General features: G+C 42.9%; 2 protein-coding genes across 2 annotated transcripts in view; both read right to left on the reverse strand.

The window, feature by feature from the left end:
• Window positions 1-4,848: 4,848 nt before the first annotated feature.
• LOC119422511 (4-hydroxy-2-oxoglutarate aldolase, mitochondrial-like) overlaps window positions 4,849-24,079 on the reverse strand; it is a 107,517-nt gene continuing 88,286 nt past the window's right edge. The window contains exon 5 of the mRNA XM_037689887.1: window positions 4,849-4,959. Coding sequence (XP_037545815.1) covers window positions 4,849-4,959 — 111 coding nt within the window. The remainder of the gene's footprint in view (window positions 4,960-24,079) is intronic.
• On the reverse strand, window positions 10,839-12,579 carry LOC119422608. The gene is made up of 2 exons (XM_037689992.1): window positions 11,864-12,579; window positions 10,839-11,388 (listed from the first exon to the last, which is right to left on the reverse strand). Exons 1-2 carry the CDS (start codon window positions 12,377-12,379, stop codon window positions 10,915-10,917), a joined length of 990 nt encoding a protein of 329 aa, XP_037545920.1. The 5' UTR covers window positions 12,380-12,579; the 3' UTR covers window positions 10,839-10,914.

A 24,079-nucleotide genomic window follows, 5' to 3' on the forward strand; every position in this document is an offset into this window, starting at 1 on the left:
CCACACACACACACAATTACAGCATTTTACTGTAACACTTGTATCACACTAACCATATGCGTGCTCCCCACCACATCTTCCACACCTCTGTTTGCCTTTATATACATTGGCAATATGCCCATAACGTTGACACTTGAAGCAACTTACAGGAGGAGGAACATACTCTCATACATTAAAGTTTAAATATCTACCATCAAGCAGCACGGTGGCGCAACTGGTAGAGCTGCTGCCTCTCAGCGAACAGGTCCCTGGTTCAAACCCCGGTCCAGGGGCCTTCTGGGTGGAGTTTGCATGTTCTCTCCGTGCATGCGTGGGTTTTCTCCGGGTACTCCGGTTTCCTCCCACAGACCAAAAACATGCATGTTAGGCTGATTGGTAACTCTAAAATTGTCCCTAGGTGTGAGTGAGAGAGTGAATGGTTGTTTGTCTCGTTTGTCTTGTAAATGAACATATATCTGTGAGATATTATCCATAAATTAAACGGATTCTTTCATTTTTCTGGACTGAGTTCTATCGTGCATTGAACAATTAAATGTGACGTGAGACGTTAATTTTCTTTGACCCATCAAAATGCATGCGGTCATTTATTAACAGAATCAAAGTTTAACATCAAACATTTACATTAATTTGGCAACATTGATTTCAACAACAGCTTAATTAATTAGCTTTACAATCAGAGACCATACGGCCATGGTATCTGCTTGCAGCTTTACAACAGACATTTCTGAAAATATCTGGATTAATTACTGGCAGGTAGAAGAGTTTTAAAGATGGGAAATGAAGTTTAAATGGAGAGAGATGGGTGAAGATGTATGTGTCTGTATAAGATGTAGGTCTGTAGACTAGAACGACAACACGCTCCTTTTGGATGCAGCTTAACCCACGGTACACTTTGGTTGAGATCGACTCTTTACCTTTGCAGATGATAGTTTCGGCGTTGGTGTAGAGTTTTCCTTTCAACTCTTCCAGCGTCTCCGTAAGAACAGCTAAACCTCAGGAGTCGTGAGATCATCCCAGAACAGACTTCTTCATAGTTCCTCTGAACTTCTCTCGTTCAGGGACTTCTTGTTCGAGGTCCTCCCTGGAACGTTGTTCAGCTTAGTTGCCGTTGTTCTCCAGCATTCTGCATTCCAGCATTCTGAACTCTGCTGCTCTCGGAACTAACTCTCAGCATTCTCTGCATTTTCTGTGGAACTAGGAAGTGTTGAACCTTTTAAAGAGGTCACTTCCGGTTCCTCTGAGAACTTCCTGATTGGTCGAAACGAACCAACAAGGTGTGGTCTTAGTGATGTAAGAGGTTATTGAAAGTCAAGGAAAAAGATTAGATTGTTTAAGAACAGACAGAAGATGTTTTGAAGAAACCGAGACTTTTGGGTGCCAGTTCTACTTCTATCTGTCTGAAAAAGTTAAACATGACATTTCTTTCCAGTAAACATGTAGTTGACCAAAACTTGACTTTTGACCGACTTACACTTGCTCATTTCAGACAGAAGATCAAGAAAATGAATAATTACTCTTGTAACAGACATTAACTAGATTTCTACTTTGAATGAGGATTAAAAATAATTTATACTGTTTCACAGTTGATTTAAAATAAGTAGTTCACTTCAACATTTAAAAATGGTTTGAACTAAACACACTTTTGATTATCAAGACATTTGTAAAATAGTAATGATAATAAAAAAGAGAGTGTTCTTTCAATTGATCAGTGCAGGACACACTTAGAAAGTCTCTGGATGAACTTAATTTTGTGTTTCTGGACTCAAATCAATGAGATAACAGTTCTTGTCCCAGGAAGGCCCTCAGGGCCAGATTTGACCTGAGGCTTAGTTCACTACAGTCTCTATGTGTCCCTGTGATGGACTGGAGACCTGTCCAGGGTGTACCCCGCCCCTCGCACAGTGATTGCTGGACATGGGCACCAGCGACCCCCGTGACCCAAAATGGAATAAACGGGTAAAGATAATGGATGGATGGATATCTACCATCACTTTAGCTGGCAGAACTTCTTCATTAAATGTCAACAAAACAGACTCACTGTCAACTTTCACTCCTTCACGTACATCTGGAGTCGTCCGATATCCACAGTGTTTCCTCCTTTTAGCTGCTGTTTGAGCTCAATTAGATTTTCTCCAATGGGGATCCTTGAAATCTCTCCCCAACACCTCTTGATATCATTTCCTTCTATGAACTTAAATATGACTTTAAATTCTTCCCTTGTCATCACCCTCTTTCTAACATCTGATGATTGTAAATCATCATTTTCTAACGCTCTCTTATTTCCCACTACTTGAATATTCACCTTGACTCTCCTTCAACTTTTTTCTTTACATTTACAGGTGTCCAGTTCATTTCTTCCTCATCAGACAACCCACTACTACTGGTCATTCTGGTTCATTCACAATTCAGATTATGCCTCACCGCCAGATAGATTGCGTAATTTGTGTTTTAAAGATTTTCCCCATGCAACGTCCAATTTTTCTTTGTCGGCCAACTCCTTCCTGGAAACTCCAAAGCCGTAGAGCACCTGGCAATCACTCTGTGTGAGAGTCTGACTTATAAAGGGTGCAGAGACAGGTGCAGTTAATTGAAAGTAGTAATCAGAGCTGTAGGTGCTGCAGTGAAGACAAACCGGTTTGATCAGTGAAGACAACCTCAAACCCACATGCAGCCAGAAAAGAAGAAAAGGATCCACAGACACCAAGCAGTGCACAGGGTGATAGAAAATCTAACCTAACAGGCGTGAATCGTGACACCTTAGTTCAGCTGCTATAGGCTTAGACTGCTGGAGGACAAACTGACCACACTTTTCACTCTGCTACTGTCTTTACTTACTCTGCTCAACCTGTTTTGGATTTGTAATTATTTTTTCTATCTTAACATTTTTTTTGTCTTTCAGATACACCTGGACCTATATCTGGACTTGGACCTGTCTTTCTATGTTCGTCTGACTCTCCTTCCTGTCCTCTCAACCAGCCGGTCAAAGCAGATGGTCTCTTGTCCTGAGCTGGTTCTGCTGGAGGTTTCTTCCTGTTAAAGGGAGTTTTTCTTTCCACTGTCTCCACTGTGCTTGCTCAGGATGGGAGACTGCAACAAAGCCAAGATTCAACTTGTCTGCCGGTTTCCTTAAATAGAGAACTTTACTAATTGGCTTTTATGTGAATGTTTCTGTAAAGTGCCCTGAGACAACTTGTTGTGATTTGGCGCTATATAAATGAACTGAATTGAAATTGAATTGTCAGACTGAAGACTGAAATGTCAAACCCTGCTGCTTTGAGAACTGGCAGGATGAAGAGCTCACTAAAACGTCTGCATCATCTCTGACAAATTTCTGAGGACAGAGTGAGTCAGGGGGAAGCTGGAGGTATCATGCAAATAAAAGAGAAGTAATGAGCACGGCAAAGCCCAGGAAGCTGTTGTGCAAATGTCCTACACTGACACCCCTCCATGCAGAGCCATGGATGATGAGATTCCTCTAGTGGAGTGAGCTCTGAGTCCCTCTGAGATTCAGAGGAAATATACGCCTGTGAAACAGCCTCATACAGCCCGTGTGACAGGCACTGAACAGACAGAGGACGTCCTTGAGACTGAGCTCTGAATTGCAGAAACAGATGAGAGCGGCGTGATGCGGCCATGCGCGAGACGTAGCAGGACAGTGTGTGCACAGGGCAGAGGAAAACAGAGGTGGCTTCTTCCTCCACTTGTGCAAATGGTAGTGGAGTACAGTATGCACAGCAAAATCCTGCGATATAGCAAAAAATTCTGCAATACAGAATTAGATTTTTTTTAAACTCGCAATACCGCAAAGTCGCAATAAGTGAACCGCAATATAGCGAGGGACAGTTGTATCCCAAAATGTGCTGGTACCTATAAAAATGCTACAGTTAAACCCACTCCTTGTATTCTGAATAATTTAAGTAATATTTCTAATACAATGTCTGGACTGCTGTCTGAATGGTTGTGTTTTAAACTCAATAATATGGAACTTGAATCAGAACACATTTTTGTTTTTAATGGTTTTATGTCTTCCACCCACTGTACTGCTAACAGAACTGCTAACATTACTCTTGTGTGTACTGACAATTCGTTTTTCTATTTTTAAAATAAATTCCGGTGGTGCTATTAAGTTGGAACAGAGAAAACATGAAGAGTGCATGCAACGTGTATCGATGTGTTCTGTGCTCCATTAACCAGCCCGTGACCCCGTGCTATAAGATCACTGCTGTAAATTTATATTCTCATAGAAAATGTCATATTCACAGTCAAAGTTCTTTGTATTCATAAAGCGTGAACCACAACTGTAAATTTGAAGTTTGTATTTGTAAGTTTGTGAAGTTGTAACTTTTTAAATGGTATTTTTTTAAGGGAACATACAATCCATGTACAAATTCTAGTTATGCACTACTATTGACCAATATGAACACATTTCTGTCTTCACACACATTTATTTTGACAGTGTTCTTACCCCATAAATAAAAGATATGTATATATTTTTTAATCAACAAAAGGTAATTTCTATTATCAGAAAAAAGTCTCTTTTTGGACCATTTGATACTTTGGACACAACAATGCAGTTTGTATACTTCCTGCAGAGTGTCTGTTTATCACTGAATGTCTTATCAAATCTGAACCGTATTAACGTGGTGATCACTGAATACAAAGCACATCTGACATCTGATAGCGTCAGTTCCAGTTCCATCTTGATCTGGTAACAACTAGATTAGGATGAATTATAAAGAATTTTCTTTTCTCTTGGATTTAACATGAAATATAAAAAATTCTTCAGCTTGGGTCTGACTGAAAACAAAACGCTGCTGACGGCTCCCTGTGAGGAGCAGCAGCCCTGGTTCATGGCCTCTTACCAACACAATAGGCAGCCATTAGAAACCCTGCTGAGCCTGCCAAAACCTGGAAATCCTGCGCCTTGGTTTTGTGAACAATCAAGCCCATCCGTGTAATCTGAGGGAACATGTAAAAAGGAAACAGAGAGAGAGAAAAAAGTCAAAAACTGAAGTGTTTCATCACCAGCCTTCCTCATCGCTGCCAGAGCTAATATCTGCGAGGACTTTAGTCCCAGGAGAGGCTCGCACCAGAAAATATGACATACTGAACATCTCACAGGGAAAACAAATCACTCAATATGAGACCAGCATTATCTTATCACATTATGAGGGTTTTAGAGGAAGGGGTTGTTCAAGATCCAAAACAGAAGAGGGAGGAGACAAACTAGAGAAAAACAGATAAGTCCCAAGTGAGACATAAAAAGAGGAATCCACTTCAAAAGCTGAGCAGAGGGACAGGGAGGATGGAAGAGGCTCATAAATATCAACTCATAAAAATATATTTATTTTATTTTGCTTCTTTTAATGGTCTTTTGTAAATCTAGAATATGATGCTCAGAATCCAAATACACCTGAGATGTTCAAAAAGAGCACAAGAAAATTCTTGTTTGAACCCAGTTTCAGTGGTAGTATGGAGGGTATATTTTTAACCATGGGCTGTCAGTCAGTTTCTTCATATTAGTCATTTCATACACGCAGGACTGTAATTGATCAGTCAGTCAATCAGGTTATAGGAGCTCCTGCTGGTCTCCTGAAAGCAGGAGCACTCAGACTGTGTGTACAGCTCCTTAATAGAAAATAACACTGCAGTAAGGTTGATGTCTCCCTGGGTGTCAGGAACACTCATTAGCCTTTATTTTTTGTCTCATTATGTCATTAGCTTGAAGTATGCAGCTTGGGAAAACTAACTCCTAACTTTATGAAATATGTCTTTCAAGCGTTTTGTCATATTTCTTAAAAGGAAAAAATAATCATTTAGACTCATTCTATTACTTGTTTTGATGCTGTAAAAATTATTTGTCTTCTTCTTTTGGCTTTTCCCTCTTCAGATGTCTCCACAGCAAGTCCTCCTCCTCTATCTCACTCTGTCCTCTGTGTCCTCTGTCTTCACTCCAACTACCTCCATGTCCTCTCTAACTGCATCCATATGTCTCCTCTTTGTCTTTTTCCTGCAGCTGCATTTCTAACATCCTTCTACCAATATACCCACTGTCCCTCCTCTGGACATGTCCAAACCACTGTCCCTCCTCTGGACATGTCCAGACCACTGTCCCTCCTCTGGACATGTCCAAACCACTGTCCCTCCTCTGGACATGTCCAGACCACTGTCTCTCCTCTGGACATGTTCAGACCACTGTCCCTTCTCTGGACATGTCCAAACCACTGTCCCTCCTCTGGATATGTCCAGATCACTGTCCCTCCTCTGGACATGTCCAAACCACTGTCTCTCCTCTAGACATGTCCAGACCACTGTCCCTCCTCTGGACATGTCCAGACCACTGTCTCTCCTCTGGACATGTCCAAATCACTGTCCATTGTAGTGTGTCAAGGACAGCTTCACTGTAGTTTGCTGTGGACATACGGTCCCACCAAATTGTAGTGAAAGTGGGAGACAGCGTCGCTGTACCTTCACTACTAATTAATTATATATAATGGGTTCTTTCTTTTTCGAGTTAAATTAATGCCATGTGACGAGGTAACTGTGAGGATTGTTTAATCAGTGACAAGAGACGTTAATTTTCTTTTGACCCATCAGAATAAATGCGGTCATTTATTTAACAGAATCAAAATTTAACATCAAAACATGTACACTTGATTAGCTGATCTGGTTCTGATTAATAAAACTTGGCACGCTTTACTAATAAGACAACAAGACATTTCTGAAGGCATCTAGATTACTGGCAAAATAGAAGAGTTTAAAGGAAGGAGTTTAGAGGTTTAAAGAAAAGATGGGTGAAGAGAGGTGTATGTTGTTGACCAGAATTGGCACGCTTCTTTCAATCACCAGCTCAAACCTCCGGTACACTTAGCACGTGACGACTTGTTACCTTCGCAGGAGATAAATCAGCTCCGGTGTCGGGTCCATTTCAACGCTACCTTCCAGCGTCTCCGGTTAGAGCGGCTGGTCATCGTCAGAAGTCGTGTCCATTTACTCCGTTCAACAAACAGGCTCAGCTCCCTTCGAGGTTGGAGGCGTTACACCAGGGTGGATTCACAGCAAGTCGCTGTGACTCCGTCAGAGATCCCACTCAGAAGTGGAAGACTCCTGAAGGCTTGAGAAGACTCCATCAAAGACTGAGTTCAACTCAGATCCAATACTTCAGAAGAACTCAGAAGAACTTCAGAAGACGGAGAAGACTCCTTAGACTGAGTAGACTGAGGAAGTGTCGACTTTTAAAAGAGTCCTCACCTCCGGTCACTTAGGACTTCCTGATTGGTTGAAACAACCAACAGGGGTTGGTTCTAGTGATGTCAGAGGGTTATTAAAAGTCAACAGAGGATTCATGAATGTTTAGGAACGTTTAGTACAGACAGAGAAATGTTATGGCGAAGTGAGACACGCAGCTGCCAGTGTTTCTCTTTTTACCGTCTGCTAGGTTTAAAAACAATACAGCCCGTTCTAATAACTTGTTTTCTGACTGTATCTGACTTTCGACCGACATCACTACTTCTCCTTTAGACAGAAAACGTTGGTTACGTACTGTAACCCCAGATTCTATGAGTATAAGCGTAGCCCTTTAAGGCCTTCGCTTTAGTGGGTTTATCCCATTATGTGCAGCATAAGCACTGAAAAAATTTAGTCCACGCCCACCTGCTGTGTGGGCCCCACCCGGTCGGTATAAATTACGTTAAGAGCGGGAAATCGGCTCCCAAAATAGCTTTTTTTCTTCAGCCATTTAGGAGCCAGTGAGGCCCGACGCTTAAAGGGCTACGCTTATACTCATAGAATCTGGGGTTACAGTACGTAACCAACGTTCTATTTCGTATAAGCTTCGCCCTTTAAGGCCTTCGCTTTAGTGGGTAAAGGGCGAAGCCGATGTGGTCCTCGCCTCACTGGGTCCATTCGAACACCGTATCAAGCAGAAGCTTGCCCAAAAAAGTCTAATCACTCAGCTCCCATGTGCATAATTACGCATTGTGTAATTATGTGGCCATGCACAGACGCATGTTGTGTAATTATGCATTCTGAATGCATGAACGCCCCGGAAACATCAACGGGGAGGGAAAAACACTGAAAAGAGCCATGAACCAACCGGTTTACGGCTGAACCGTATGAACAGATTAATAATAACAAGAGTGTCACGATTCACGCCTGTCTGATTTAAATTCTTTTCACTCTGTTCACTGCTTGGTGTCTGTGGACTCTTTTTCTTTTCTATCTTTCTCTTGTTGTTTGTTTTTCTTGGTTTTCAGACTTCCTTCTCTGCAGCACTCTTATCTCCTCTCTGCTGGCTGCATGTGACTTTAAGTTTGTCTTCTCTTCACCACATTCCACACTGATTACTTCTCATTAGCTGCACCTGTTGCTGCACCCTTTATAAACCTGACCGGCACATAGGGTGAGCGCCAGATAGTCGAAAACAGTTTACCTGCCAGTAGTTATCCCGCGCTTCTGTCTCCTGATTCCCTTATAGGCCCTGTACACACGTAGCCGGATATCAGGAAAACCGAATAGTTTATCATGCGGTGTGGCCTTTCATCCACACGTGAACTCCGGTTGATGTAACTATAAACGAATAATAACAAAAACTCCGACCAAAGTGGAGATTTGAGAAATCTCCTCTTTCGGGTTTGCGTGTGGACTTTCGGAACCGGAGATATGCGCATTATGTCTGCGACAGATGGTGCAGCGCGGCGCTGACGTCACATGTGCGACAATTGTTTTTGTTTGCCCATTCATTCGGAGGGAAAATGACTGCGTTTAGGGAAGTACTAATTGTAACGCTGGTTCAGGCAATTTTTGCTTGCTTGTTTTTACAAGCACAACTGCTCCAACAGATGGAATTACAAAGGAGAAAAAGCGTTTGGCGTTCAGCTCTTTTACAGCAACTATCCCTACCGATACGGAGGCACAATACCGCCATTCAGCGTCGCCGTCGCCGGTTTTGGATCAGACCTGGACGCACTGCTGGCTGGTGGGAAAACTTTGAGAAGGAAATTGTTCTCCCACAGGAATGGCGTGAGAACTTCAGAATGTCACGGTCGTCATTACTGTCGCTCTCGGAGTTACTCCTTCCTTACATTCAAGGGAAGAGTACTGTAATGCGATCTCCAGTCTGTGTGGTCAAAAAAGTTGCATGCACGCTATATTATTTGGCTGACGAGGGAAGACTGCGTAAAACGGCCAATGCATTTGGCTTATCAAGACAAGTAGTCTCAAACATAATTAGAGAGGTGTGTAAGGCTATAACTGTGTACTTGGGACCATCTTACATAAAAATGCCAACAACAGAGACTGCTGTGCGTGCACTTGTTGAGGGATTTGAGCAGGCTTATGGTCTCCCTCAGTGCCTTGGAGCTGTGGATGGGACTCATGTGGAGATAAAGCAGCCATCAGCTAATTCTACAGAGTACCTAAATAGGAAGGGGAGGTTTTCTCTTAACATACAAGCCACCTGTGATTACAAGTACAGCTTTATTGATGTAGTTGTGAAATGGCCAGGGAGTGTGCATGATGCCAGAGTTTTTGCTAACTCCACAATAAACACAAATCTGAAAAACATGAAGATTCCCCCCTGTCCAAGACAAATTGTGGAGAACGAAGACGCTATACCCATTTACATACTGGGTGACCCTGCATACCCACTTCTACCTTACCTGATGAAAGAATATGCTAACGGAGGAAGCAATGTTCAGGAGCAGTACTTTGGACTTTCGTTGTGCCGAGCTAGAATGGTGATTGAATGTGCATTTGGAAGACTAAAAGCCCGATTTGGAGCCCTGAGGAGAGCCATGGACATCAATATGAACGATCTTCCATTTGTTATATATGCATGTTTTGTGTTGCACAATTTTTGTGAGGCATCAAAAGACACTGTGGATGAAAACAGAATAACTGAAGCTATTCAACATGACAGGAACAATCAACCGGACACACAGCCAGTGGTCAGAGGAGACAGCTTGGCAGCAGAAGGAAAGCGGGTCAGGAGAGTCCTCACTCAGTGTCTGGATCCATAAACACAAAAACCTGTGAACTATTTAGCAGACTGCGTTGTTTTTTCATAAAAAAACGTTATAGTTAGCACCATGTATGTTAGAGAATTTTTAAATTGTTTTGTGCAATGTTATTGCATTTCATTCTATTAATGCATGAAAAGCTACCACCCAGGATTTAGATACATTATATAATAGTTTGTAGCTCATTAGACAGACTTTTAAGTGAAATGATTTTACTTTTCTCTCTTAAAATTGGACCTGTAGTGTATTAAATAGTGCTGCCAATACTTTCTGATGAACATGACTGTATTTGTAACTGATAAATGTCATATTCACAAAAATTCACATAAAGAAACTTGCTTTTAAAATGTTTGTCAATTTATTCAAACGAACACACTTAACATGTTCTTATTTTGTGTTTCATTTATGAACAGATCAGATTATAACAGATCTACAACAGATAAAGCTTTTTAAACATGGGAGAAAAGCAGCACAGTTACTGTACACTTTTAAATCAGTGATGCCCAAGTCCATAACTTGGGAGCTACCACAGGTACATTTCAGCTGCATTTTCTTCAACAAACCAGTATGAAATAGCTGATTTCAATCATCAGTATGTATTTGATAGTGGTGTTTTGGAGAAATACATCTAAGTAGCAGTAGCTCCCAAGGACTGGACTAGATCACCACTCTTATAAAGATTCACGTAACAAAAATGTAAATAGTTAAAGTATTGTGCAATTGCTACATTTTAAGCTTTTCACAGTATGTATAAAAAGATAGCAAACAGAAAAAAAACACTGTCAGAGTAAATAACACTGTGATTAACAACCTGACATGTGTGCAACCTTGTGCAAAAGTGGAACTTGTATATACTTAACTGTACCAGACTTGTTTCGATGTATAAAACAGTACTCTACTGGTCATTAAAAAGGGCCTGACTGAATGAAAATTGGTCAGTGGCTTCAGCAGGTGTGTGGAACACAGCTTCAGTGTTCATAGTGTTTCCTGGTCTTGTGTTTTGACGTGTTCTGTCAGAAGTGGAGTTGTTTGGGTATGGGTAATTTGCTGAGTTTTGGTGGACAGAATGGTGGGCCATTGTGTGCGAATACATCGGACCTCTTGGCTCATATGGCATGTAGTGTGGTGGTTGTGCAGGTGCATGAATGACCTGTTTCAGAAGAGAAAACCCATCAACAATCGATGTGGTAAGTCTTTCCAGTGTATTGGACATTTTTGAATAGTTTTCGGATGCTTTTTGTTCTGATGTCTCAATGATTTCCACCAGTCTCTTTTTCACACGCTGGTCTTCCTCAAGAGCATTCAGCCACTGGGTCTCAGCAGGCAGCTTTCTCCTCAGACGGTCGTGTCTGTGTCCTTTTAGTTTTGCCTTCAAAAGAGAAATGAAAATCATCACAATTAAACATAAAAAAGTAAACCTGGATCATGTTGATGTTGTACTTTTCACATCACTTCTACATAACAATATGTAATAACAGCGTATCCAATGTTTGCTATATGTCTTAAAGTGTATTTTGTACCCACCACCCCATCAAACTAATGAATATGTAGGCCTAACATAATATGAGATGAGTAAGAGCATGATGGTGTCATTTCTTTTTTGCAATAATAATAAAAATAAATCAGCAACCCGTACACAGTAAAATATAAAAAACATCACATTCCAGCCTCCACTACACACCTCAACTCTTGCATAATTTTTAACACACATATTGCCTTAACTGTATTTTTAATAGCAACACAATTCAACAAACCTGTTCCGTGAATTATAGTACATCCAACAGATGAACATTTACAGCAAAAGTACTTTTATTTATGAGGAATGGACAGAAAAATATACGTACATCAAGCAGGTCTCTCCTCTCCTTTGAAGTAGGACCCACACTGCTTTCATTATCAGACCCTGTGTCTGCTACATCCATGGTAGTGGAGGAAGAAGATGTGGATGGTGAGGGTAGGGTCCGAGAATGATCCAGGTCAGCTGTTTCAATACCGGAGGATATGGTAGTACTAGCTGGAGAGCCACCCCAGATTTGTTCGCACAGTTCGAAGTACAGAAGAACCACTCGACCGTGTCCACTCCTGCGTCCTGTATCAACAGCATGGCGATATTTACCTCGGACTGCTTTCATTTTTGTTGTTAAATTCCCGCGCGTGATGTCGGCATGTGAATGGGGAAACTCGTCGGAGGACTCCGTTGGGTAATGCTCTAAAAAAAGCGCTAAAATATCAACATACTTGTTCTGACAGGATTCCCAGTCGACATTTTCCTGAGTTTTATTAACTTTGTACTCCAACACGGTATTTAATAGTAGTTCAACCTCGCGGTCTGTCCACACAAACGAACCTCCAGGCGCCATGATTCAATACTAACAGGAAGTTGTGGTTGCTTTGAAGGGTTGTGATTTGCTGATATACGTTTCACCTTTGCACTACACTGCCTCCTATGGGTTGGGCATATTCTTTACAACGCTCTGTGGTGAACATCACCGGGTTCATGTAGACGATCATTTTCTCTATCCGAACATGTATGTACGGCGATATTTTTTTGCGCGGATATTCGTTTTTTCAAACACCAGGCTACGTGTGTACAGGGCCATAGTCTCCTGTTCCTTCATAGTTTCTCTCCTGCCCAGTTTGTTTTCCTGCCCAGCTCCTGTCCCTCTTCCTGGTTTTGATATCCTCACCTCCTCGTGCTGCTTCATGGTTTTGGACTCCTGCTCGCCTGACTTCGCCTCCAGCCTGCTCCTCATTGGATCTACGTCTCCTCTCATCGGTTTTCGACTCACGCCTGCCTCACACCGTCTTCTTGCCTGCTCCTGTTTGGTACCGTCGTTTTCCTGCGCTCTGGTAACAACCCTCGCCTGTCTGACCTCGACATCTGCCTCACAGACTGGTTGCTGGTCCAACGCCGTTGTGGTTCAACACCTCATCACCATCCACCCATTCTTGGTCTCTTCGCTGCAGCCGGCTGACTCCTCTCACCAGGATCACCCCTCCTGCAGTGAATCCATCCAGCTGGAACGACTCCTATCTTCTGAGCCCCCTTCAACCAGAGAAACGGTTAGTGGTTACCTTTCTCAGACATTTGCTCTCGCTTCTGTCTCCTGCCTGGCCACTAACTGTTCTCTTTCCGCCTACAGACTCATTCCAGCCTTTGACCCAGTGATCGACACCAGAACCAGACTCACTTTTGAGAAACGAGGGCTTATACAATAAATTTTGTAATCTAAGTCTCTCTGTTGTGGTGATTTTGGTCCAGAGTTGAAGGGGTTCGTTACAAAGAGAGTTGATTATTAATCAGATGAACTGATTGGTAACAATAGTCGTGAACTGATTAATGACAATAGAATCAAATAACAGTCACAACTTGTGATTGATAACATCTCACACTGTAATGCATGCAGACGGATGTGAATAAAACGGAGTTCCATGAAACAACAATGTTCATTCTGTAAACGCTAAGGGCAGAATGTGTCATGGAACAGGCCGTCACATCACCTAAATAAAGGCGAGTAATGAACAGGGTGTTGACCACGTGGCCACAGTGCAAAATATCCTGCATTGACATACCATTATGTAAAGCAGTCGAAAAAGCGATACCCCTGATAGAGTGTGCTCTGAGGTTGACAGGAGACTCTAATTCTGAAGCTCTGTAGGCTTCAGAAATAGTCTCGCACAGCCAGTGTGACAAGCGCTGGGTGGATAACGGGCGAACTGCAGATGCATCTCTATAATGCACAAACAAATGTTGACGCATTGCAGCTGTGCACGCTATGTAACACGTCAACGCCCGCACAGGACAGAGAAGATAAAAAGACGTTACTTCATCTGATCTGTGTGTGAAGGGGGGGGGGGACGACCACTCCAACGATATCGCTCTTGATTAAAAGAGCTCGTGATGTATTAGGCATAAAAGCTGGGTTGATCTAAAATCAGCTGATCTGCCGTCAGCCTAATTTCTGAGACATGACGGAGCGACAGAGAGGGCAGATAAAAACACTCACTCTCTTAGCGGATGTTAAAGCCAGCAGCAGGGCTGTTTAAAGAGACAAGAATTTAAGTGGAACCTGATCCAAAGACTCAAATGAAGCTTTGATCATGACCTGCAGGACCAGTATTAAATCCCACTGGAAACAAGTGCGTGTGAGACAGACCTGCGTCTCCGTACACCTTTTAGAAAACGTTTCATCAGCGGATGATAAAACCTGTTCTGTCTCAGAAACCTTCATGTCAGGAAGAGATGGCTGCAGCGTACGTTTTAAACGTGCTGGATGCAAATTTCTGTCCATCAGCTGCTGCAGAAAGAACAGCATGCCACCTAAAGAACATGAGGAGGTCTCTACATCCTTCTCTGTACATCATCACTGAAAAGCTGTCCGCTTTGATGTGTACATCGCTGTGGTAGATGGACCACGAGAAACCTGAATTGTGCGCATTACATCCTGTGGGCAACCCATCCTCTCTAAGTGGATTCGTTCAACGGCCAGACCCACAGGTGCTGGCCTATTTCTGGGTAACTCCTGGTCGTTCCTCCTGCCTAGAGGGAAGCGTCCCCCCTCCACGGCAGGTTCCACAAGTGCCCTGATAAAAAATGTCGTAGGCCTGGGAACCATGATGCGTTCACGCACTTGGGGCAGAGGAGCTGCCAGTCCCTCCTCCTGAGTTCGGTTCAAAAAAACGTGATACCAGAGGGAGAGAAGAAGGTGAAAGGCATTACGACCACAGGCTGTGAGCAGGCACGTCCACCCAGCGGTGGATCGTCCTATGGCTCCACGCTAATTATAATTGACATTGAGCGTTCTCTTGTGTTGCTACACGTCCGCAGACGCTGGCAGGATTCTACCGTGTCTGAGTCCTAGTTCTGGGTGGAATACCTGAGATGTACCCACTCCAATGGAGAACAGATTGGATGTGTCCCACACAGCATCTGTCTCACAATGTGGCACATGGATTGAAAAAAAAAATGCATACATTTCCTGCTAGTATGTATGCAACAGTCACTTGCTGTCTGAGAATCACAAACTCTGATGATTCTGCAGCTCAAGGTCAGTGTTGAGTCACATTCAAAGATCCCGTGCGACACTCCAAAACATTTAAAAGGCTGCTGTGTGGGGAGCCACAGCGGCTACCAGGAAAGAACCCGTCTGTGGCCTCGCCCGTAGGACATCCTGTTGGGAGCACGAGGCCATATGGATCAAGACGATGAGCCGGAATGGAGCCCAGTAAACAACCTTCCCGCCGGATCATCCGAACTGGCGGGAAAGGCGTAGGACGTAAAAAAGGGTCCTTTCATGTCAGCCTCCTCCTGGGTTACGCCGGGCAACCCCTGAGGGCGCCGTCGGCCGGGAGCGGTGTGATCGCCGATGCGAAAACGAGGTGGGATGGGGTGAGCATTCACTCAGCCCCCCTCCACCGACACTACGCTCCCCAGCTCCCCAGCTCCCCAGCTCCCCAGCTCCCCAGGAGGGAATGAGCAGCGTGGGCTGCAGCTGAGCACGCCTGTCCCGGAGGAACCATCCGATACGCTCCGAGGGTCGGCGATAAGAGGAAAAATACAAGATGGCGTTGTCCAACTTGTAGTGACCTGTCACTGGGAAATATTCCTCGGCGCTTACCTTGAAATAAGACTGCTCGTCATCTTCTCCTCGGGGAGGAGAACTCACCGGACGACCGGAGGTCGACTGCCGGGCCAAGCATCCTTAACAAAGGTTGGTCATCTACATAATTTTCCTTCTTTGTTCTTCTGACAGTGCTATTTTAGCTCGCTGAAGAAAAAATGGGAGCCGATTTCCCGCTCTTAACGTAATTTATACGGACCGGGTGGGGCCCACACAGCAGGTGGGCGTGGACTAAATTTTTTCAGTGCTTATGCTGCGCATAACGGGATAAATCCACTAAAGCGAAGGCCTTAAAGGGCGAAGCCTATAGGAAATAGAATCAAAATGCATAATTACTTTGTAAATAGACATTTAACTTGATTTCTAATTTAAATGAGGTTTAAAAAAAATCATTAATACTGTTTCACAGTTGATTTAAAATGGGTGGTTCACTTCAACATTAGAAATGATATGAACTAAACACACTTTTGATTTATCAAGATATTGTAAAATAGTAATGATAATATAAAAAGAAGAGTGTTTTTTCAATTGATTACTTCAGGATACAATTAGACAGTCTCTGGATGAGCTAATTTGTATTTCTGGATTCAAATCAATGAAATAACAGTTCCTGTCCCATGAAAGTCTTCAGAGGCAGGTTTTGGTCGGAGGCCTAGTTCACTACACCATCCTCTGGACATGTCCAAACCATCTCAGTGTGTACTCTCTAACTTTATCTCCCAGTTGTTCCACCTGTGCTGTACCTCTGATGATCTCATTCCTAATCTTCTCCATCCTTGTCTCTCCTAAGAAGAATCTCAACATCTTCATTTCTGACACTTCCAGTTCTGTCTCCTGTCTTTTTGTCAATGCCACTGTCTCCAGACCATACAATATAGCTGGTTTCAATGCTGTACAAGTTAATAATGTGTCATAAACTTAAATGACATTACATAAAATACTGGTAAAAAGTCTCTGTCATCCAAGGTCCGGTATCCTAAAAAGTTTAACCAAAACTCTTTTGGTTAAACTTTTTGAAAGTCTTTTTGATTTTCAAAGATGCTTCACTTCCCATTTGAGGATCTCCACAACCTAGAGATTTACAATACAAAGTATAACTTTATTAATTGTGCTTTGAAGCAGCATGATCTGTTTTTATGCGAACCTGGGTCACAGGGCAAGGTAACAAAATGAGCACTGTAAACTAAATGAGTATAAACCAAATGGAGAATAAATCAACAGCACTGAAGTGGAGCCATATACATAAAATGTGTGTCAGACATCTTTTGCTCTAAATCCCATGGTCTGCTAGTGTCATGGCCCCTCCTCTGACTGCAGGGATGGTTACTCCTGCAGTCAGAGCTGGGCCTTAAGTAATTGGAGCCACCTGGGCTCAGTGATTTAAAAGAGAGCTCTACTAACTTTTCGCTCTCTCCTACTCCTCCAGGTAACCTCTTTTGTCCTTGGTTCCAGTTTGGTTTTGGTTGGACATATTCATTTAATTACACATCTACTCACTCTTACACTGCACACACAAACATATTGGCACATTTACATTTATTATCCTTGTTTGGGGGTTTTGTTTGTACAATAAACTATTTTTAAATGGCCCATACCTTTGTCTCCCCCTCAATATTGTTATGGGCCATGAGCCAGGCCTGTGACAAGAATGAGGGCGTATGTATGTATGGCGAAAAAAGGTGTTGCAGACATCACACGGTGACGTGGCAGGTCATATGGGTGTTCGTAAGAATTATGATTGCATACTTAATCATTTTTTTGGCCACATTTAAAATGAGATGTAAGTTAGTTTATCAGGACTTGTCATACATGTCAGCTCACCAGCAAGCCAGACCAAGTATTAAGGCCAGCACCTTTATACCCAATACCAGCTATAGGGCAGCCATTTGAACATCTTATTATTGATTGTGTTGGGCCATTGCCACGGTCAAAAATGGGGCATAGCTATCCATTGACTGTAATGTGCCAAGCAACAAGATATCCTGTTGTTTTTCCACTTTGTACTGTTACATCAAAATCAGTTGTTAAAGTATTGACTCAGTTTATTTCTATGTTTGGCATTCCAAAAGTCATTCAATCAGACCAGGGTTCTAATTTTACCTCCCATTTGTTTTCTCAGATTCTTAAACAGCTTAAGGTTAAACGCAAGAAGTCTACTGCATCCCATGCCCAAAGCCAAGGAGCTTTGGAACATTTTTATCAGACATTGAAGTCTTTGCTTCGTTCATATTGTACAGAACTCTCTGCAGATTGGGAAGAAGGTTTACCCTGGCTGTTGCTAGCTGCTCGTGAAGTAGTGCAGAAAAGCACAGGTCCAAACAATTTAGTTTTTGGTCATAAAGTCCGAGGGCCATTAGCAGTGTTAAAAGATGGCTGTTTGCCTGAGGAACCACCTCAAAACCTTCTTGACTATGTAAATGGATTTAGGCTGAAGTTGTATAGAGCTGGTGAACTGGCTAGGGAAAAATTGGAATCGTCTCAAAAGAAAATGAAACAGAAATATGACAGATGAACTGAGCTGTGTGAGTTTAGTCCTGGTGACCGTGTCCTTCCTTATTTGCCACTTGTGAATTCACCTTTTCAGGCAAAGTATTGTGGTCCCTTTACTGTGTTGCGCAAAGTGTCAGATTTAAATTATCTCATTGAGACTCCAGGTAATTGTCACTTTCAGCGGCCCCCGCTGCCCCCCCATCTGGTCAAGCCTCTGCTCCTCATACCACAGCCCCTGTTTTAAGATCATTCACTTTTTTCCTGCTTCAGTTTTGAGTTCCCCTCTCATTCATTCAGCTCCTGTCACCCTGCGCCACGCCCCCTCCACCATCTACCGCAATCTACATTCACGAGCAACACCTGTTCAGTCCACTATTTAAGCTCCCTGTTTCCCCTCAGTCGGTGCCAGATAATTATAGGTTCTTCCCGTAGATATCCCGCGTTCCCTCTTCGTATCACAGTTTTCGACCATAGCTTTGCCCACTACCTCTCGTTCTTGCCTTTGCCCCCGGACTGGATTCCTCGCCTATATCTGACCATATTGACGACTGCTTTTCCTCCTTGACCACGATTTTTGGATTCCCCTTTTGGTTCTTCTGCCTGGCTACATTCCTCTCTGGTTTTGACCCTTGCCTGCCCCTGGATAAAGTTCTGCTGCCTAACTCCTCAGCGTCACAGCTCGCCCATCCAGCCTCACTACCTGTCTGTGCTCACGCTGTGCACTGCTGCTCCGTGCGCCCTTGCACATGTTACCGGCTCCTGAGATTCGGACTGGTACCGGGACCCACCTGGCCCACATATCAGACTGGTTCCAGAGACAGAAGGTTAGTGGCTTTATTCTTGTTTACTCTGTTCAGTCTAGTCTGCTTACAGCCACTAATCTGTCTGTCTCCCCCAGAACGGTCCGGTACCAGTACCAGAACCTCCTGCCAGACGCCGCCGGTTTAAAAATAAACATTTTAAAAACCTTTTTCTGAGTTTGTGCTTGTCCAATCCACCCCAATTCATGACAGTAATAGGAAATCTTCAAAGTTGTGCCACATTAATCTGCTGAAGTCCTATCATTCCCGTATTTCAGACCAAGGTACTTCAAACATGAGATCAGCATTGGCTGCTGTGACTGTTCGTGACCTTAACCTTTTGAGGGAGGAGGAGTTAGGTGTTGTTCCAGATGAGGTTTTAAGAGGCTGTTTGATTAATTCTCAGACTTTGCAAAACCTTGGGGTATTGGTAGAGTATCTAGATTGTGGAAAACGTGATGAGTTGGTGGCAGTCATTAGAAGTTATCCTGTTTTATTTTCTGACACTCCCACACAGACTCGTCTCATAGAGCATTCCATAGACATCAGAGAGGCTAAACCCATTAAACAAAGATTTTATAGAGTATCTGAGGAGAAGAAACAACAGTTGGAGACAGAGGTAAAATATATATTGGAAAATGGTATAGCTGAACCATGTTTTTCAAATTGGGCATCACCCTGTGTTCTAGTTAGGAAGACTGACTCAACATTTAGATCTTGTACTGACTATCGGAAAGTAAACAGCATTACTAAAGCAGATCATTTCCCTCTTCCTAGGATGGAAGACTGCATAGACCAAGTTGGGTCAGCACAGTATATGTTAGTTAATTAGATCTTGTAAAGGGTATTGGCAAGTGCATTTGACCAAAAGAGCCCATGAAATAGCTGTGTTCATAACTCCATCTGGTTTGTACTCAGACACAGTAATGCCCTTTGGTTTGAGGAATGCCCCTGCCACTTTTCAGCAGCTGATGAATATGGTTGTGTCAGACCTGGAAGGGTGTGCTGTGTATCTTGATGATGTGGTTATTTACTCAGATTCTTGGGAGGAGCATGCCCAGCGAATAAAAGCCTTGTTTGGAAGACTGATATGGGCCAGGTTGACCATTAATTTGGCAAAGAGTGAGTTTGCCAAATCAACCGTAACTTGCCTGGGTAAAATTGTTGGTCAGGGTTTCGTTCGGCCAGTGGAAGCAAAGGTGATGGCTGTGAGGAAGTTCTCACAGCCAACCACCAAAAAGAACTAATGCGTTTCCTGGGAATGTTCAATGTCAATGTCAATGTCAATTTATTTATATAGCACATACAAACAACAAAAGCGGACCAAAGTGCTTTACAGTTGACAGATTAAAAATGAAAAATAAGCACAAATGCATCTAGTGCCACTCAAAAGAATAAGTTAACAGTAAAAACAACACACAACAACAATAAAATCAGCTCAACTTGTTCTCAGACTCTGCGTGGATGAAATGCCGAGGAATACAGATGAGTCTTGAGCAAAAATTTAAAAGTCTCAACAGTCTGAGTGGTCTTTAAATTCTCAGGTAAACTGTTCCACAGTTTTGGAGCAGCAACCACAAAAGCCCGATCACCTCTGGATTTCAGTTTGGATCTGGGGACATCTAAGAGGAACTGGTTGGTAGACCGGAGTGCTCTTACTGGAGTGTAGATGTTAATGAGATCGCATAAATATGACGGGGCCAGACCTTTTAAGACTTTAAAAACAAGCAATAAAATCTTAAAATCAATTCGGAAGTGGACAGGAAGCCAGTGGAGAGAAGCCAGGACAGGGGTATGTGTTCATGTTTTTTAGTTGCTGTTAAAAGACGAGCTGCTGCGTTCTGGACACATTGTAAACGATGCAAAGATGATGTGTCTAAACCAACATACAGTGAATTACAGTAGTCCAACTGAGATGTAATAAAAGCGTGGATCACCTTTTCAAGGTCTCTGAAAGGGAGACAAGACTTCACCTTGGCAATGAGTCTTAGCTGGAAGAAACTGGATTTCACAACTGTATTTATCTGTTTATCAAATTTAAAAGCACTGTCAAAAATAACTCCCAGATTCCTGACATTGGAGTGGCTGTATGAAGCCAAGGGGCCAAGCACATTAAGGGTATTACATTTACCAAAGCTGATGACTTGCGTTTTATTTTCATTTAGATTCAGAAAATTTAGTTTTAACCAGACTTTAATGTCATTTAGACAGTTCAAGAGTGGATCCAGTGAAGTGACCCTGTCTGACTCAATCGGAAGATATAACTGAGTATCATCAGCAAAGCAGTGAAAAGGGATGTTGGGTTTTCTAAAAACGGACCCCAAAGGCAACATGTAAAGATTAAAAAGCAATGGACCTAAAATAGACCCTTGAGGGACCCCACAGATCAGAGGAGCTGGAGATGAAGAACATTTTCCTAAATGAACAGAAAAACTCCTGTCAGTCAGGTAGGATCTAAACCAGGATAGAACTGTGCCTTTGATACCGACCACCTGCTCCAGTCGTGACAACAAGATGTTGTGGTCCACAGTATCAAAGGCAGCAGAAAGGTCTAAAAGCACTAAAACAGCAGAGCTTCCTGCATCAACAGTTAAAAGAAGGTCATTAAAAACTCTTAAAAGGGCTGTCTCTGTGCTGTGGCCTGATTTACAACCAGACTGGAATTTTTCACCAATGCTGTTTGCAGTTAAAAACCTCTTAAGTTGATTAAAAACAACTTTCTCCAAAATTTTCGACAGAAAAGGCAGTTTAGAAATAGGTCTGTAATTTAAGAGCAGTGTTGGGTCGAGGTTTTTCTTCTTTATGAGAGGCTGCACCACAGCGTGTTTAAAAGTAGCTGGAACACAACCTGATGACAGGGACATGTTAATTAGGACAAGAACTAATGGACCAAGAGTGTTAAAAACTTCTTTAAACAGACGAGAGGGAACACAATCCAGAGGTGAATTAGGTACTATTGTGCTTTTTGTAAAAACTTTTCAGTAGTAGTGACTCCATTGACCAACTTTTTAAAAGCCCAGGCTGAGTTTGTCTGGTCCACCCAGTGCCAAGAAGCTTTTGAGGCAGTTAAGGCTCTTTTATGTTGAGCTCCTGTGTTGAAAGCACCATGTTTTGGTCAACCTTTCAAATTGCAGGTGGATACTAGTCAGATAGGGGTTGGGGCTGTATATTGCAGGAAAATGATGAGGGAGTTGAGTGTCCAGTCAGTTTCTTCTCCCGGAAATTAAAAAAATATCTGCAAAATTATTCAGTTATAGAAAAGGAGGCATTGGGTCTCATTTGGGTGTTGCAGCACTTTGAAATCTGTCGGCTCTGGGTTGACTCCCCTGACGGTCTTTACATACCATAACCTGCTCGCGTTCCTAAAGTCTCTGCAGAACCCCAACCAACGCCTTATGCGTTGGGCTTTGTTTTAACAACCTTACCACCTTGACATTAGACACATTACTGGTAAAGATAATGTTATTGCAGATGCCTTATCCCGTGCTCCATTGAATTAATCTTTGTGTTTTGTCCTTTGCTTTCCTCTTTTGGATGTCTGCTCCTCCTGTTTGACTGCTCCTCAGGTGCCATGGCTGTTGAGTTGGAGGGATGGACAACTGACTAGAGGATGCATGGCAACCTTTAAGGAGCCAGGATTGGCACCCATTTTGTATTTTGGGAACATATTTTTTGTAAATTGGTTTTATGTTGGGCCATAATTATGGATTGAGGTTGGGACCCTCATTTTTAAGGAGGGGGGTGTCATGGCCCCTCCTCTGACTGCAGGGATGGTTACTCCTGCAGTCAGAGATGGGTATTCAGTAATTGGTGCCACCTGGGCTCAGTGATTTAAAAGAGAGCTCTACTAAATTTTCTCTCTCTCTCCTGCTCCTCCAGGTAACCTCTTTTGTCCTTGGTTCCAGTTTAGTTTTGGTTGGACATATTCATTTAGTTACACATCCACTCACTCGTACACTACACACACAAACATATTGGCACATTTACATTTATTATCCTTGTTTGGGGGTTTTGTTTGTACAATAAACTATTTTAAATGGCCCATACCTTTGTCTCCCCCTCCTTATTGTTATGGGCCATGAGCCAGGCCTGTGATACTAGCCACATTAACTGTCTGTCATCACATCACACCCTCGAGCCGCAAGGCAAGCTTACTCCTTCAAATGTGATTCATTACAATTCTGTCAGTACCTCACTTGGTGGCTCAGAGGTGTTGCAGCAGCAGGTTGATTTCAGTCCCCTTATACCAACTTGGCTTAAAAAAAAATGCATCAAAATAGCCAGAAGGCCTTTTTCTGAATGAAATTTGATACACATATGTATTATAACTACACAAAGTGTCAGATATATATTTCATCACCCCAGCTTTAAGGTCAAGGTCACAAATCAAGTTCAAAGGTTATACAAGATCTTTGTTTGTCTAGGCCATTGCTATATATTGCTGTAAGTTTATCAATGGGTGTATAATGTACTTTATGCAGTACTCTAGTTGACATTGTAATGACTTGGGGGGGGGGGGGGAAGGAAATTAGCATTTATTGAAAACAGTAGGCAGAACAGTGATGAAACTGGTAAAGCTGCTGCCTCTTAGCAATAAGGTTGCTGGTTCAAATCCCAGTCCCAGGGCCTTTCTGGGTGGATTTGCATGTTCTCTCCATGCATGCGTGGGTTTTCACCTGGTACTCCGGTTTCCTCCCACAGACCAAAAACATGCATGTTAGGCTGATTGGTAATTCTAAATTGTACCTGGGTGAGAGTGAGAGAGTGAATGGTTGTTTGTCTCATTTGTCTCTATGTGTCCCTGTGATGGACTTGCGACCTGTCCAGGGTGTACCCCGCCCCTCGCACAGTGATTGTTGGACATGGGCATGGACTTGGTTTCAAAGATTTTTGTGGACATGATACAGCAAGGAATTCGGTGTCACTTGCCCGGACGTGGGTTACCGGGGCCCCACCCTGGAGCCAGGCGGATCTTTGGGATGAACCAGTCTTTAATGTATTTTGGGGTTTAAAAGCCACTGGGACGTTGTGTTTAGAAAATAAACGTCTCAGTTTCTCTGATACTCCCTCAACATACGGAATGACCACTGGTCTGGGTTCCTCCTTTTCACCTGATGGCTGACTGGAGTCCTGTTTGGGTTTCTTATCT

Source organism: Nematolebias whitei, chromosome 16, assembly GCF_014905685.2.
Source record: "Nematolebias whitei isolate Nwh7 chromosome 16, NemWhi1, whole genome shotgun sequence".
Lineage (NCBI taxonomy): Eukaryota > Metazoa > Chordata > Actinopteri > Cyprinodontiformes > Rivulidae > Nematolebias > Nematolebias whitei.